Source organism: Pagrus pagrus, assembly GCF_965226575.1.
Source record: "Pagrus pagrus genome assembly, chromosome: 6".
NCBI classification, from domain to species: Eukaryota; Metazoa; Chordata; class Actinopteri; order Spariformes; family Sparidae; genus Pagrus; species Pagrus pagrus.
The window spans coordinates 17299102-17316856 of record NC_140190.1 but is presented as its reverse complement, the minus strand read 5'-3'; the positions used below and the strand labels follow the sequence as shown (position 1 = coordinate 17316856).

The 17755-nt window shown below is 40.8% G+C and overlaps 2 protein-coding genes across 8 annotated transcripts in view; one reads left to right on the top strand and one right to left on the bottom strand.

Moving 5' to 3' along the window:
• Nucleotides 1–7029, top strand: part of usp13 (ubiquitin specific peptidase 13) — a 33858-nt gene extending 26829 nt beyond the window's left edge. For all 3 annotated transcript variants that reach the window (XM_084356143.1, XM_084356142.1, XM_084356141.1), the window contains exons 18-21: nucleotides 4–173; nucleotides 1914–2103; nucleotides 3173–3257; nucleotides 3624–7029. In XM_084356143.1, the coding sequence (XP_084212269.1) occupies nucleotides 4–173; nucleotides 1914–2103; nucleotides 3173–3257; nucleotides 3624–3720 (542 nt within the window). In that variant the 3' untranslated portion in view covers nucleotides 3721–7029. The remainder of the gene's footprint in view (nucleotides 1–3; nucleotides 174–1913; nucleotides 2104–3172; nucleotides 3258–3623) is intronic.
• An 81-nt stretch (nucleotides 7030–7110) lies between these two features.
• Nucleotides 7111–17755, bottom strand: part of pex5la (peroxisomal biogenesis factor 5-like a) — a 102823-nt gene continuing 92178 nt past the window's right edge. For all 5 annotated transcript variants that reach the window (XM_084356144.1, XM_084356146.1, XM_084356145.1 and 2 more), the window contains 3 exons: nucleotides 17557–17722; nucleotides 15307–15464; nucleotides 7111–14369 (listed from right to left, as the gene is read on the bottom strand). In XM_084356144.1, coding sequence (XP_084212270.1) covers nucleotides 14168–14369; nucleotides 15307–15464; nucleotides 17557–17722 — 526 coding nt within the window. In that variant the 3' untranslated portion in view covers nucleotides 7111–14167. The remainder of the gene's footprint in view (nucleotides 14370–15306; nucleotides 15465–17556; nucleotides 17723–17755) is intronic.

The following is a 17755-nucleotide window of genomic DNA, read 5'->3' as shown; positions in this document are numbered from 1 at the left end:
CAGACTTTGCAGAACCTCTCACTCTACCCTCCATGATGGATCCTGGTCCCTCCACCAGCGACAGCCCCATGGGTGCCACCCCGCTGGGCAGCTCGCCCCCCGAGGAGAGCATCGCCATCCTCACTTCAATGGGCTTCCCCCGCAACCACAGTATCCAGGCACTCAAAGCTACAGTCAGTCTCCTGCCCACTCTGTTCATGTTTGCACTTTGCGTACTAATACGTTATTTTTCACATAAGCTGGCAACTAGACTTCTTTTCCAGGCATATTTTTTTTTTCTTTCTACTAATGTGTTTTCTGCCAGCTGATGATTCGGATGAGTCTTAATCCCCAACATTTCACACAAAGATTGGTCTGTTCATTGTTTATTTATGCAAACACCTTGGGTCTTACATCTTCTCCTGAGACTAAAATCCTCTGCTGCACATAAAGTGATGTGTTGTGCTTGTGATACAAGGATTTCTTTAGAATGACCAGGGAAGGAAAAGTAGATAACGTGTAGGCGATGACTGAATGGAAAAATGAAAGAGCACCGCTTATAGAAAGTCAGACCTCTGTAGGTGAGGCTCATTTATTAGTCCGTGGCTCGCAGAGACAATAAAGAGTTATTCAGAGAAAAAAAGACAATCTGCGGACAAAGAACCACCCACACAGTTTGATGAGTGACTGCCTGACATGGCAGAAAACGGGAGACTGTTGTCAATAGAAACTAACCGTAGAAAGTTGGCATTAAGTGAGGTGGTGCCGAAAAAGAGGGCAGAGTAAGGGTGAGATGATAAAATCCAAGCTCTGTCAGTCATAAATGCGCTTGGCTGGCCTACTTGTTTGCTTTCCAAACTGCAAATTTAATAGGTCCTACATGTCAGAGTGATTAAAGATGTCTGCTCTACATGCTGTTTACAAATAGTCCCAGCAGCACATGGATGCAGTCGCTAATGCAGCCTTTCAGGTTCAGGAGCAGGATCTGCCTCAGTGACATGCCGGGCCATTTAATCAGCACATTTCATGAATACTTTAATTAAATGCACAGCAGTGTTTTTAATGTGAATCAAAGGGAATGCAGCTGCAGCATATTCATTAGCTCCCCTGTTTTGAAATGGCCCCTGCTTCTCACGTTTCATGTTTCAGACTGCCCCCCTCAGCAAAAATAGCCCAGCAGACAGTTATTAAGACACAGAAATAGACGCTAGACTTTCTTGTTTACCAGCCCCAATGCCACCAAACTGAAGTGAAAAAAAAAAAGAACAAATATTCCACATGATGGGGACGGAGGTGTGAAGCAGAGTGGGGTCTCATGGCTGGTTTATTATTAGCTCGAAATTAGCAGCAGGATTTTTTTTTTTCCTCCCAACCTCAGTGGCCCGACTGGAGAGACAGAAAGAGCAGGTAGCTTTACTTGCCAACCAAGACTCACATGCTCCAGGAATCACACCTCTATTTTGGATTAAAAACAAAACATCCTCGGGGGGGAATTTAGTGCAGATGGATGCCTGCCACCTCCCAGATAAATGATTGCTCAGTTTGAACATTTTCAGCACTGCTTTTCTTTGTCGGAGGAGCTACCTAAGAGTTATAACAACGAGGGAATGAGAGAGCGAAAACAAGAATATGGACATTTGTTATCCTCAGCCCTGATTTTGTCCTTTTACGCATTGTGTCTGTGGACCACATGTTGTTTATGTGCTAACATGTCCTGTTAATACTAGACTTTTTTTTAAAGAAGGCGCTGTCATTAACATATTAGTCATCAGTTCCTATGCAGCAGAGGATTTTCTCAGCAAACAGTGCACGTTTAAAACTGTTTTCTGAGCCTGAAATATGATTCCAACAATAAAAAGACGTTGTGCATTATGAATTTACATTTGCACCACTGACGTATCTACAAGTGAACTTAAGTACAAATGTTGTTTCAGAACAATAATCTCGAGCGAGCGCTCGACTGGATATTCATTCACCCAGAGGAGGAGGAGACTGACGCCCTCTCTGACATGGCTGACACGGAGCCCAACGACAACGCGTTCTCCAACGCAAACTCACACAGCGACTCCACGCTGTCCCCAGACAGAGACATGACAGGCCCGCGGATCAAAGACGGACCAGGACGTGAGTGACTGGATGCCATTTCTCTCTTTCTCTTCTATCAGCCCAAGTCACAGTTTCATAATATAGTATGTTACTTTTTAAAAGAAATGTAACATGACAGTAAAATAAAGGGGTTTCTGCCTCCTGGAAACACCTTTTATCCTCAGCTCCAATTAAAGTCTGATGCTGACACACAGTGTACCCCTGTGCTGCTGGGCACTGACCTACAGTACCAGAACAACTTGAGGCAAAGTGGCTTCAAAAACGTGATCCAGGAGCTTTTTAACTCTTCACACTCCACACAAGTAATACTTACAATATACAATGCATTCATATATGTGCATACCAATGGTGTTTACATGACAACCACATAACATTGTGGGTGAAAATCAATAAATCCAGTAGCAATGCAGACGTTCTGGCTTTTCCCTAATTCACTATTAGCATTTTATGAACTGTCCTTGCCACAAGAGGAACCTGTTTACTAGTCATCATAATAAACAGTGTGCTCCTGCAGCAAGTATAGCTGTATGTTTTATCTTTTTATTTAGTTTTAGTTTTATGTGCCGTGCTTTATCTGTAAAATGTAGGCATTGACACCAGTGACTGCTTACTCTATCTTAATAGTTTACAACTGTGTGGAGGCTTTAAAAGAGCTTGATGAATCCCTGTTGTTTACATGTCCGTCTACTAGTGTTGTCAAAAATATTAATATATTGATTCTGAATATCTGAAACACGACACACCTGTTCCAGCTGCGCTTTCTCGCTCTCTCCTCTCCCCGACAGTGAGTTGACACACACCGCTGCAGTGCCAACATAGGCCCACCCCTCGCTCCTCTGACAATCGTCAGGAGTAAATAAACGTGGATAATGTTGTATCTCAAACCTTGTTATATTTATCTTTTATTTAAAACTAAAATTTTAACCCTCAGTGTCAATTTCTCCAAGTGGTATTGAACATGGTATCTAATATAAATATTTTTCAAAGTCATGACACTATTACAAAGACGGCAGTGCGCTTGGGAGTTGTGAAACATTAACGTTTGTTTTAGCATATTCTTTATGTGACTTGATGTTTCCTTTTTCAGGTTATGAGCTCTTTGCTTTCATCAGCCACATGGGAGCATCCACGATGTCTGGACATTATGTTTGTCACATCAAAAAGGAAGGAAGGTGAGTACACTCTGCAGTTTCTCTGCTATATATTTATTCAGCTCATTGTGGTACAAAACAGACAGCATATTGTTGATTACGATGAGGGACATCCTGTTAATGTTCTGCTGCTAATTTGCATATCAATTATCTCAGAAAATTGAAATTCCATTATTACTGTGTTTTTATTATGAAGCTTTTGCCACCAGAAGTCTGAAAATAAATAATTCAAAATCACAGGGACAGTTGTTGTTTTTAGACTGAATGGAAAAAATAAATTGACCCATTTCATCTGTCCTCATAGCAGTCAGTCCTGAAAGAAATGATCCTTTGCAAACATTTTGCAGTGCAATAAAAATGATTAACAAATGTCCTTTCTTCCTGTAGGTGGGTGATCTACAACGACCACAAAGTGTGTTTGTCAGAAAGGCCTCCAAAAGACTTGGGCTACATCTACTTTTACCATCGACTGTCGAGCAGTTAAAGTTACCCACCCCCCTTCACCACGCAACCTTTTAAAGAACCGCAGTCGTTCACCCCGAAGACTGGGAGACAACTTTAATAACAGCCACAGCGGAAACGATGGAAATAACCTCTCAGACCAGCTGCTCGCTTTAACGTGATGTCATTCAGTGAGCAACCAGGAACTCTGGTCAGAAAGGGAAAGCAATGTGCTTTTTGTGCATTTTTGTTCTGTCATGCTTTAAATGTATATTTCAGTGTTTATGTTTAAGAAAAGACATTTTCTTGACACAGTGGCGGTACAGAGGGATGTGTGCAATTTCCCCTTCTGGAGTGCTCTGTACAGAAATTAATGTCACATATCAGATCTCACTGTTCCTCCTCTATGCCTTCAGCTACTGTGCCAGGATTTTCACACTGGTACGTTTTTATAAATGTATATTGAAATGGGAGTGCTTCACTGCCAGCCCTCTGAAACTGCAACGACAAACAAGCAATTACTGTGCTGCTGCTGGTGGCTTTGCATTTTACATTAAAATACAAACGCATTTTTTTCATCCGGGGGAGAATGAAAGGACACCAAGAATTAAAAGAGAGGAAATTACGCATACTGTATGCAAGTTTCAGTCCGAAGGAGAGCACCAGTAAGGCCATGATTAGGTGTTAGCCTGCCCCAGTTTCACCTGGATTTGTCCTTTTTAATGAGAAACTTTCTGAGGTACACTGGCTGGGTTATCAAGATAAGTATTTTCCTTCCCTGAAAGCACTTTTCACTAAAACATGGTCATATTTTGCACCTGATGCAGTTGAAGTGGACTTTATATCCACAAGCCGTAAGCAATTGAATGTGATATCTTAAATTTCAGCTTGAGTACTGCTGAGCGAGTAAATCTTTAAAGTGGCCATTAGTCAATGAAAGGATGACTAATATAAGCAAAGGTGTGCTTACTTAAAGATCCTCAGTGTACATGCAAGTTATATCCTCAATCCCTCAGTGAACCTCCTTTATTAACAATGTTGCAAAATATTTGCATTGTAGGCGAAACTCTCAGCTGCAGCCGGTCCAGTTTGGTTCCTTTATCACGTTGACAGATTCAGACTTTGACCCAAAAGTTAAAATTAATGTTCTCCTCGACCTGTTGCCACTTTTTACCGGTCAGTTACATCAGTTATGCATCACGTCTAAAGCAATACATGCACCACAACCAAATCTACTCTTCGCCTACTGTTTGATAAGAGCTGTACGGCGACACAGACATGTTGCAGTGCTGAATGTATGACTTCATGGTGCTCACTGCAACCAAAACCTCCTGTTCAGCTTTAACACTCAGAAACCACAGTGAACGTAGAAACTGGCCCTTTGCTGTTTAGTCACTGTGACCTAATGCTGGATTATCCACCGACTCTGTACTCTTCTCATTTATCTACTCCATGTGGTCATCATGTGTTTGTCAAATATTCTTGTCAACAACATCTCAATGTTCTGGTTCAGATACTTCATTTACTTCAGACTTGTAAGCAACATGGAACTGGACTTGAATCTGTAATATCACAAAGTGTTGGTTATTTGAGTGGCACAAACTCTTTATTCCAGTTTGGTGAAACTGTCATTCACTCAATGTTGCACCTTTGGGTGCATATTTTAAAGGGGGGTTCTGCTGAAAGTAAGACTTTCAAAGTGTTACGGTATTCTGCGAATGTTGACGCCTTCTTAACATTTCCATTTTGCCAACATAATTGCCAGAATAAATGTTAGCTAAGTATGTTTCTGCAAAACCACAGATGAGCTGGATGTTTCTGTATGTTGCGACTTTACGTCTGTGCAGGCAGAATTTTCTCTCGTGTCACAGCACCGTACTTACGCTTTGGTTAGGTTTAGGCACAAATACCACCGTCGTGGCGATCACAGATGAAAATCGCCTGACTCCAGTGAGGAATAGACAGTTTTGGTGGGCACAAAAACACTGTCTGCAGGTCTCCTTCAAAAACACTCGCTTTTTACGTGACAAAAACTGATGGAAAGACTCCTCAGTGTCCTTCAAAATATCTACTGGTGTGACTTGAACTGCGATCAGCCGTTTGGCAGCCTTGTTGGCTTTATAACTCCACCGCCATCCCCTCCACCTCCTGATGCTAATGTGCACTTTATGTGAAGGTGATGTGCCACGTTGGGTACAAATGTCAACCTTGGACGCATCTGTGGTTTACACAAATGTTTCTTGCTAACATTATATCCTGGCAATTGGGCTGGATTTCGAAGGCCTTACCTCTCATACTCAAGGAGAGGTCAATCCTCTGACAGTGAAATGACATTTCTTGTGAGGTTTGAAAGGAAAAGAGCAGAAATATTTTACTTCGTATCTATTAGGAAACTAGAGTGAAGAGAAAAGAGTGAAGGAATATGATGGTCTTTCAACAATGCTTTCGATAAAGTCATTGTAATGTCTTTCCCTGAGGGCTCAGAAAATCTTGATGGAAGCTTTCAGATAATATCCATTGTGCAGAATGACTCCATCTTTCAGTGGTGCCCCCCTTTAACAACACTGTGCCTAGACTTTCACTGAGTTGTATTATTATCTCGACCTCTCAACTTCACCAGATACTACTTGATAAACTGCTGCAGCGTGAATTCTTAAAGGTCTCTCTATGCAAGTCTTGTGTTTCTGCCGTTCTTCCTGTTAAAAGGTTTTTTATTTGTCAGAAACCAAACGTGTCCTCCTGTCGAACCCTGTTCTAGACACAGCATTTCTGCTCTTTATCACCGGTGGATGGGTGATAAACTTGTCGTCTTGCTAAATAACGTTCAGTCATAAATGTCTTCAGATGTTCTCTGCAATTAATTTTATTTCTCGGCACCTTTTGTCCCCACGACATCCTCCAGATTATCGTCTTTGTATCTTTGTCTTTCTGTTCCAGCTTTCCCTCCAGCTCGGTCTCTTCCGTTCCGTTTCTCTACGTTGTTAATGGTTCAATTTGTCACAAAGAAGCTTTTTCACTGTCCGCATGTGCACTAGACGTTGACATGTAGTCATTTGGATTGTACAATTGTACCTTTGTGAGTTTTATTCTTTTTTTTCATTTAACTAAATGTCAAAAAAGGTTATTCACCTGTTTTTACTCTGATGCCTTTTTTTTGCAAACAAGTTTGTGCCAATTCTGTAGTTTTCATTACATAGTTTTCCTGACGGGATTATTATAAGTTGACTTTTGTAATGTATGCATTTATCTAAATATGGCTTAGGTGTATGTGAATAGAGTTATGACAGTATACTCAATGGCACTGTTTACTTAAGAGGTTTGGATAATTTAATAAACTACACCTTTGTTGAGACTTGGCTTCTTTGAGACTGAACCTGAAAGTTCAAGTGTGACTTTTTCTTTGAGGAAAATAAAGACACAAAAGCATAGAATATATAACAACAGTTTATTTTAAAAGATTACTTTCATATTGTACGTTTCAAAGGTGCTAATGCTTTCCTTGTGATTATACAGGGAGAGTAATATGCATTATAGTAGGTGTTTCAATAAATGAATATAGTATATAAAGTATATAATTTCTAAGTTCATTCATCAAAATATCATTTTATTCATACTTGACTGATGCATCGATAAATAAACCGAAACAAACTGCCTTTGTACACGTTGAATTAAAGGAGTGAAGAAAGAAATGTACACAACATGTACTGATAACCTTTATGAACCCCAACAAATCATGCTGTTAATAATATTTTATAAACGGTTTGAGAACTTTATATTTATACAAGAAGAGTCAGTCACACATACCAATTGTTATTGCCAGATGACGGGCTGACGAGACGTGACACGCCTATAAACTAAAAGTGCGATTGGTGCGAAAGTAGGTTGTTCTACAGGAGACTGTTCAATCGTTTTATGTGGAGTTTCAGTCGGTACCATCAGACCTGCAGCGAACACTGCCACTACTGCTAGCTACAGCAGCCGGGAAGCTCAACGACTCATAATAATAGACAACTTTTATTATTTAATTGTTCTGTAATTGGTTAAATCATCCATCTGGGTCCTGGTCGCATTAATTTCATAATCTCTATTGTTAGAAATCTTACCCTCACTAGTTTTCCATCAAACTGATACATTGGACTGTACAGTACTGTACTAACAGGTATTAAACTGCATTCTCTGATATTCAATTTAACTGGTGGACCCTGCAGAAACACTAAATTAAGATATTATGAAGTTAATAATAAGATGCATAAATACACACAAAATATATTGATATAACCATGAAACACACAGTTCCAGCTGTTTAAGAGTGATATTCAAGTATCTTTTAAGCACTTTCAAGGTACCTAAACCAACATTTTCTGGACTCTCGAGCCTTCATGGTCAAATCTAAATGACAATGAATACTATTCTGACGAGGAGGTGACAAGCAAATGTATCAACGGGATCGTTTCATTTAAATTATTAATAGATTTTTGCAGATGAAACGCCAGATCATGTTGGAAATCATACCTTTTTCAACAATCATATTCAAATTCATTTATATTCCAACCTAATGGTTAATATCAAGCATTTTCCAAGTTTTCAAGACTTTGTACGAACCCTGACCACTGAAAAAAAGATCAATTCTGAAAACTCAGTTGTTGTGCGAATTCATAAAAATAAGCAGATTTTTTGATTATTTCACACAGTATTTCATGGTCATATGTACTGTATGTCTGTGTTTATTCATAATTCATTATGATTATTTCTTAATTCCTTTTTAAATTCAGGCAAATTTTGACACCTTAGGTTGCCATATATATAGAGTTTTGAGCAAAGCTGTGTAAAAATGGTACTTAACATGTTAATATCATTAATTTACCTGGTATCCATTTTAGCCTTAAAGAAATTAAACTCCACATCTGTTTACACGTGTAACCAGAACTAATGAAGCTTAGTAAATAACATTAAATAACTAGTTTATTGTAGCTTTACGAATGTGTGCATAACAATTTATTGATATGACGTTAAACATGACCAACACTGAAAAAGCAGTCCTCAAAGATGGCTTTATAGGCCGGGGTTACTGAAAGGGTTACCAGTACATTTTGTAGAAATCATAATTACAAAATTTCTACACAATTTATCTATAATTAGTCAGTTGTAGCAGTGTGTAAGCTCAAGTATCTCATTTCTCTGCTCGAGCTCTGCGCACTCGCTAGTTCTATGCGAGAAAAAGCGTCTTGTGTAGAATATATACTGAGTATGTACACCACTTTTTGTCAAGGTTACAGATTTTAAAAGTGCATTGTAGAAATATTGCAAGGAAACATCATGATATAGTTCAGGTTTTTTTTTCTTTCATGTTTATACATTAGTGGGAGAGAAAGAAAGCACTTCCATGTATTTCATGCATACAAATGAAAATAGCATTCAAAAAAATAAATGTGGAGGATCTAGCATGCGATCAACCTCGGTCTGTTCCTCAGGAGCATGCGTTAAGCTAGGTCAGTTCACCTGAGAAGGTTCAGTAGTAGGTACAGTAGGTTCTACAAAAAACAAAACTCACCAGGCATCCTATGTCAATGCACTGCAGAATGATGTACACAGTAAAGTTTAGATTTTTAAGCCAGCAATTTAAGGTCTCTTTAAAAAAATAAGTTCTTCATTTTTAACACAACTACAGTATCTTGAAATGCAAAAAGCGAAGGCCTACAACCTCATAAGAAAACTAGAGTTGATTTGGAAATCACGATTTAACAGACATCATGGTTTGAGTTTCTACAGTTCACTGTTGACACAAAAGACAGCTGGGAGGACCAGGGACAGAATAATTGTTCACGTTTAAAAATGGAGGGATACTGGCCTGAAGAATAACTCCCATGTCTCTAATCGATACCTCAGGGAACTATTACAAATAAGGTGGGTGTACAGAAAGAAATGTGATGGAAGCTTGTCTCGGATGTGCTGAGACTCTGACACAAATGAAATTCCCAGATGTGTTTCTAGCCAGCAGAATAAGCACATACACCATACTGTAAGTGACAGAGGTGGACAGAAATACTTGGCTGAAACAGATGTAGATGTAACTGCATTGTGAGGCTGAACTCAATGGTGCTCTCCATGACAATGCTAACGTGCTTATGTTTAGCAGGTATGTTAATCATTGTTACCATCTTAGTTCAGGGTGTGAGCTAGCGGGCATTTGCTAAGTAGCCCTGAACACAAAGTATTGCTGAGACTGATGAAAGTGTGAATAACTTTACATGCATTCAGCTGGAAACCAAAATATTGGACAAATTTAGTTTTGGACCTGATGTAGAGATGTAGAGATAAATGTAGATTAATGTAGATGTAGAGATGAAAAAGTCATGGGATGGTTACAGCAGTGTTGGGGCTAACGCATTACTGTAATCACATTACATTTGTCTGTAATGCAGTAGTAACACAAATTCAGTAATCACATTACAGTTTCTAATCAAACAATGTAGGTCCTCAATTATCTGCATTATGGTCAGATAGAAAAAAATAATTTCCATGGAGATGTTCTTCAGCCTGGACAGTCTTGTGCTGACTCAATGCAGGAACAGATGATTGGAGAGAGTCCTCCTCGTGAGGTATAACCACTGCTTTAGTGATAAACATGTCAAATTAGCTGGACTAGTCTACTATAAAGTCAAGGTTTGGTGAGAGAGTGACTCGAGTGAGTTTGTTTGGGCAGGCACATTCAGTGCCATTTAAAGAGCATGAAAGAAAGATCTGTCCTTTTAGCACTGATATGTAAAGGTTTATGTTATATTGCAGCCCAGTCGGCAGGATATAATGTTAGCAGTTAATGTTTCTGCAAATGACAGATATGTCTTATAAGTCTTGTCATGCTGACATTTGTAGAAAATGTGCCATATCACATTTACCTTACATGTTTATTGCCAGACTAGCATACTGGGAGGTGAAGGGGATGGTAGCGGAGTTACAGGTGACAAGGCTGCTAAACAGGTGACCATAGATCTAGTCTGCATTTCAACATTTGTAAGTGTGACACCACTGGATGTTTTTCAGGAGAACTCGGGACAATTTCCAGCCATGGTTGCGGTGACAAAAACAGGTATTTTAGTCCAAACCATGATGTTTTCCCAACTCTAACCAAGTGGTTTTTGTGCCTAAACCTAACCAGACATAAAATAACGTAATGTCTGAACTTATCAATGGTTTTGCAGAAACGTACTTAGCTAACATTTATTCTGGCGATTGGCTTGTGATATTCTTAACTGGCAATTATGTGACAATGCATCTCAGGCATCTTTGTGGAGTAACGCATATGTAATGTAAGGAGTAGTATAACAAATTCCTTTCTACAGGGAGTAAGTAGGTAAAACAATGCATTATTTACTGCTGCAACGAGTAATGTGCAATACATTACTTCTATTGAGTAACAACTCCAACACTGCCTTACAGTATTTACTGTATATTTTATCCTGAGCCCTCCTCAGGATCCCAGATTTCATGGCAATCCATCCAATGGTTGTCAGGAAATCACTGTAAAACAAAACAGTGAACCACTTGGTGTCAGAGGATCATGAAAGATTGATCCTCTGGGGACCACGAATGTCCAAAGCAGTGGACCTAAGGAACAACATTTCCAGCTATAAAACTGTGCTGCTAGCATGGCTGAAAATAACTGATTTAGTAATTCAGTGATAATTAAATATTCAGCAGGATAACAGATAAGCTACCGGATAGCACCCACGTTATTTTAGTTAATTATTATAATAAAATCCCTCAGAGAGCGAATATATTTGTGCATCCATCTCTGCATTGGCCTCATTGCTGTTGTCATTGTGCAGTCCACTGTCAGCCCCCCTCTGCTGCAGATTGTTAGTGGCATGCACATATGTGCTGTGTCTCACTGGGTTCCTCTGCCTCCTTGATCTATTAAACATCACCCTCGGCCACAGAGACTGTGCCAACAATTTTGAAGAATCTAACTGTGGTAGCTACTCATCTGTTTCAGCCTGAAATATCATCTTACCCGCTATGTTTAAAGCACCAGTGGATAACATATGAATGTAACTGGTTCAACAACAGTTGTGTAGCTGTGCAGGTGCTATTTGTTAGAAAAGTTAATTTTTGAATCTCAGTCCCAACTTTTCTTACAAATGGCACCTTTAAAAAAGAGTTTTCTTCTCAAAGTGCATCTGAGGTGAGTTTCAAAGTGGACAAATGCAGCGGACCGGTGAAATAAAACATGTATCTGATAGCGAAGCTTGATGTATGACGGTGACTTCGGTAAGGTCAAAGACACATCGCTCCACCACAGGGTTATAAAACATGAAGGCTGCACTTTAGGTGGATGTGGCTGTTTGTGTGTGTGTATCTGTATTTTTCAGAGTCACTGACTGACCAGAGCACTTTTTGTTCTGCGCCAGTGTCCTAATGAAACACTCCTTCTTATACAGACCATGACATCAAAGCTGTACAGTTTGGAAGATGAATGACTCTCTTCCTGGTCTCTGCTTCGCACTGATAGCGTTCTTTCAAAGCACAGAATCACCACTTCCTTTTGGGTCCGCTGAGGCAGACAGGGACAAACTGACGATTCAGAATGGCAACATAAAACATGACCTTTTGCATAGGATCTGAGAATAAAAACCCGCTTTCTACAGCACAGCCAGACTGTGGACACGCCTGTTAAACACCAAGATGCTGAGCTATACAGTACTGCAGATTATCTATCATTTACTCCGTCGCACGGTGAGGAACATGGCGCTCACTTCACAGAGTGACTTTCAAACTAGCAACACCGACACAAGCTGCTTCTGAGGTGAATTATCTGGAATAACTGGCCCCTTAAAATGATGTGTTTTGTGGACGCGTGATAGCTTAATGTTTTGTCTTATCGGGATGTGAATTGAAGTTTGCAGATGGTAGAACCGACAGCACTCTGCCCTAGCTCACAGAAATATTTAAATCATGCATGATGGCCGAGGCAAACTGTTTTAATGAAATGTTTGAGCTTCGTTGCCTGTGGAGGTGCGGCAAAGATACAAATGACTGCGTCAGGAAGGACCCCAAGCTCTCTCAAGTCTTGGCTTGCAGCTCTTCAATCTGCAATGTTTTTATACTGTATTGAAATGAATACAGTCAGACAGAAGTTGCAGCGGCGGACTCAGGATATTTGCAGGGCAGTGGTGAAAAAAATAAAAAGGGCACCAGCTGTGGGGCACCAGCACGCAGAACGTTGGGACATATTTAGTAAAGTGAAGAGAGGGCACTGGAGGGGCACCCTTTATCATGTTTTATCTACCATAGGGGAATCCAAGAGTGCACTTTTGCAGCAATCGCCCTCCCAAACCCCTCCGCCCCGCACATCAAATTGCGTACATGAAATGTGAGGGCTAATAAAGTCGTCCCAGAAGCTTTAAATGAAAGAGCTACTTTTAGACCTGTAACAACTTTAGTCATATGAGAAAGTTAGGAAGTTTCACACTGATGCAGGTTTGACAGACCGGCGTTGCCCAGCTTTTGTTTGTATTTCACCAACCAGTCAGCATAAAGGGAGCAGAGAGAAGCTCGGAGCCAAGACCAAATTAAAAACAAACCCAACAAAAACAAAAATTAATGGCTCAGAAAGCTTTCAAGTTCAGAAGACAGCAGTTATTTAAAGAAATCAAAACCAGTCTGAAATGGCTTAGTGTTTTTGTGTTGCCATAAAAATAGTATAAATAAATATTGTTGTTCGCATGCATTGGAGTAAGGCTTTACAACCTGGCTTGCACATTCCACTTGGGTTGAGGAAGTTATCTGTTTGTCTGAAGTGCAAAGGGAAAACTTCTTAAAGTATGTTAATTTTAAACGAGGATCCATTTATGAAAATGCTTATTCATGCAGTATCATTATTCTCCGTTCAAAGAGGATGAAAACAAGCCAGGAACAGAATTTGAAGTTCCAGGTCATATGGCGCAGTCTTTATCGTTTGCTCACTAAATCCATCCTTGAGGAGGGTGAGACAGTCTCAAGTCTGTGAAAGTAATTGGATAACGAAACCTTTTTTTTTTCCTCAAGACCTCGTCTTTTCTCTGAGAACGGCGTGTGAGGGTTCCTCTGTGAGTTTCTCAAACTGTCTGTCGGCCTGTCTCTCTTGGCTTAGCTCTGTTCCACTGGATGAGTCAGTTTTTAATTGATGTGTTCTCTAAGGCATTGCTCATACAATCTTTGCCCGTCCTTGTGCTCTTCAGGGAAATCACAAATTGCAGTGCAAATCCATCACAAAGCAGTCACTTCAAGCACTCGCAAGAACCTGTCCTCAGAACTGCTCCAAGGTACTTGGGCGAAAAAATATAACAACTTTGACGACTGTAGTTAATTTTGACGTGCATAAAAACCACACTGTTGTCTCAAACATCAGATCCAATCCATTCTGATGTGTGCACTTTGGGCTTTTGGCTGTTGGGTAGAAATCAAAGAGTATAAGTGAAGGGGGAGATGCTACTGTCACTACCTCCCGATCCTCAAATGTCTAGGTTGAAGGCCCGCATGAGAAGATCCAGATCACCAATATTTGCAGCCTGGAAGAGTTCGGGCTGGTCCAACATGGATAAAGCTATCCTCAGAGCTGCCCAGATGTTTCCAGACATCACCTGGTGCGACTGCTGGCGACTCCGGCTTTTCCTCTGAAGGCTTAGGGCAGTCAGGAAGTTACTGGCCGCCTCTCTGTGGAAAGAAAACAATAATAGGATTAGATATCAGTTTGGCTTAGGGAAACTTACATGAGTTGATCCAGCTCAAGCCTACACACCCATGGTACACCCAAACTGGTTTCACTTATTTGGACTGATTAGACATCCTCGGTGACTCCCACAAGTGTAAACCCACCGTGACATCAGCCATTGGTTTGAGCTACCATTCTGAAGCCTCGAGTTTGGCTTTATGGCCGTCGCCATCTTGTTTTTTTTGGAGCCATAAATGACGATACTGTCTTTGGGTGAGAGGGTGCAGCTGAAGAGGATGCTGATTGGATGTGACTGACACAGCCACGGCCTGAAATATTGTCTATTTTACTGTCAATGGGACCATAATTTACAAAATGAAGAACATGCTGTATTAAAGAAGTCTCAAAACTAGAGATTAAGACCATAAATTTATTGCTGAGGTAAAAAAATCAAGACAGAAGCACCGCCATTTTCTCATAAGCTTACATACAATCGGACCTGTTTTTGAAACCAGCAAAGTTGCCCCCTTCTGGCCATTAAAATGGATGCAGGTTTTTGCGTTGGCTTCACCTTTAAGAATTTAAAAGGAGATGAAATTAATTTAAATGGAGTCCCTGCATTCACACACAGTGGTTAAGTAAGTCTGTGAGGAAAGAGAGTAACAGAATGATGGGAAGTGCAAATCAGATGACTTATTGTGGCTTTTTAGCTGTGCTGCACAGCCTATTTCCAACAAAAGTCCTTTGCAGTTACATAACAGTGAGGAAAAGAGGCTTTGCTTCTAGATAGACAGAAAGATAGGATTTGTCTTAGCTTTGAAATTTAAGTTAAGATAGGACAAGCAGTTTGGAAATTTTCTGTAACGAGACCTCGAATCAATATAATTTCTGCATCAAATAAGTGTGGGAACTTTGTCCCCCCCCACCCAGGTCACTCACCTGTGTGCCCCCAGGTTTATACAGCTGATGCCCAGGTTGTAGCGGGACCTGATAAAGCCTGGCTGCAGCTCCAGGGCTCGCGTGTAAGCCTCTACCGCCTCCTGACTCCGGTCCCCGTTCGCCAGTGTGGCCCCCAGGCGGTTCCACAACAAGTAGTCCTGGATGAAGAGTGAATGGTGGGGTTGGTTGGTTGAGGGTGAAAGTGAAAGATTTGTTATTGCTAAAGTTCACTGTGATGTGTGTTGTGAAAATGTGGCTAGCATATATATTTCAGGATGTATTTAATTAGTAAAAGAGTTTCTTTTTAGCTTGAATTAAAAGCTCATCAGTGGCTTGTCTTCAGTTATCTTTAAGTCTTAAATGCTTTCCAGCTGATCACGCAGCTGACAGTGTCTTTAACAGAGAAGTGCAAGTGAAATAGAGCTGAATAATCTGGGCTGCTGCACAACACGCAGCCTCCTATCTGCAGTGACAGCATGACAATGCAGTGTTGGAGCTAGAATTCACTGTGTTTTTTCCCTTCGATGCACAAATAACAAGTAAGTGTTTGGAGCCCTACACAGCTCCCTGCAATGAACTAACCTAACAAGGGTAATTTAAGGAGAGTAGGGTTACATCACTCAGGATGTCCTTGCCGTTGTTTCCCACCTGCAGGTAGACAGGCACATACAGAGGTCATGGTCTGCTACAGTATAGGGGTCCTTCATCTTTAGCTAAGCCTGGCAGCAGGATATAATTATCTCCCTTTGTGTTCAGAGCTATTTTTCCAGCAGGGGAGCAGATATTACCAAGTCAAATGTGGGAGGTTGGATTTAACAGTGAGTAATATTCTCGCCGGCCTGGGACGGCGCTCGGAGGACAGCGACTGATTTGCATGAAGGAGATGCAGAGATGGAGAAAGAGTTTGAGCTCGAATTAGTGTGTGTGTGTTTATTTTGTTTGTTGTGTAAATGTGCATGAAATGTGCGTCAGAGGCTGATTTTAGTTCTCTGCGTAAATGTGAGCCTGCTCTATTCTTGTGCTGGATCATGTGTGAGAGCGCATGTGTGCCAGTCAGGAGTTCAGGAGGCCAGATTTGGCAGCTCCTTGCTTCACATATTGCTGTGACAGTTTGGTGCGCTTCAACCCATCCGTTTGCACGAGCTCTCCCTCGATAATTGCGGCGCCATGTCTCTGAGGAAGTGTACAAGCTTGAGGGCTTCACGTCTGCTGTATGTGTTTGCATGAGAACACATGGTGTGCGACAGATCATGGTTTTCAAGTTCGCACTGTAGTGTTGTGTGTTTTTAGCAGATGCACTCAATGAGTTTCCATATTTTGCCCTCATTGAGAGTCCTGTATTTAATGGGAACATACAGTATGTTCGATATTAGCATTCATATGTGTGTACAGTGTATTAAGTTACAGAGTGTCATACAATGTGAATGTGAATTCATATTCACACTGTATGGCACTATTACCGCACCCCCTTCAGCGTTTTGGGTTGTCTGTCCATCCGCCTCACTCTGGTGAACATTATATCTCAAGAACAACTACAGGGAGTTACTTCAACTTTGGCACATAAGTCCACTTGGAATCAGAGTCCATCCCTGCCGGTCTTACTTTATATTTAGTCTTTTGATCATGATTAAGGGGCTAGTTCTATTCACTGGGCCTTTTTTTGTTTGTTTGTTTATGTTTTTTCTAATTTCCAATATGTTCTTACTGTGGTGGTCCGTCACTCCTGAATTAATGTAGAGGAAACACTGCAAATGTCTCATAGGAAAAAATGATGACCTCTTATATCCGAAAGGTCCAAGGTCAACATTACTGTGACATCATAATATTCTGCAAAAAATGGACAAGCAATTTGACTGGTGCGAGGAGGCATACAACCAAAATAATCTAATTCAAGTTTTATGTCTAAGCTGCGACCCACAGCTCTATATGTGGCTCCTTTGGCCAGTCAATCAATCTGCAAGAATTTCCCCATTGACAGTTTTCAGCTGAAATTTGGCACGGGGGTCAAGTGTGTGTATGCTTGTTCATGAGCACAAAAAATAAAAACATTACAATTTGAATGAATTACGTCTACAAATTCGGTATTTCCCACTTTTTCGTCTGTGCTACTTCCTCTGAGGGTTGAGATTACTTGTGCCTGCAGAGCATCTCTTCCTCTGACAAGCGTTGGTATGACTACAGCTCTGCTCTGTCTAATCTGTATTTTTCCACATGTGTGTGTGCATGTGTGTGCGTGTGTGTGGTTCCTACCTCAGGCCGCACTGACAGAGCTGTATTGAAGGCCTCCACAGCTTTGTTGAACTCTCCGCTGAGGTTGTAAAGCACCCCGAGGCCCGTCTGCAAATCCGGGTCGATGCTGTCAGAGTTGTTCTGAACTGCATCCAAGAAGAGCTCCTTGACCTCCGGTTGCAGGGAGCTGTGGACACACACACACACGCACACACACACA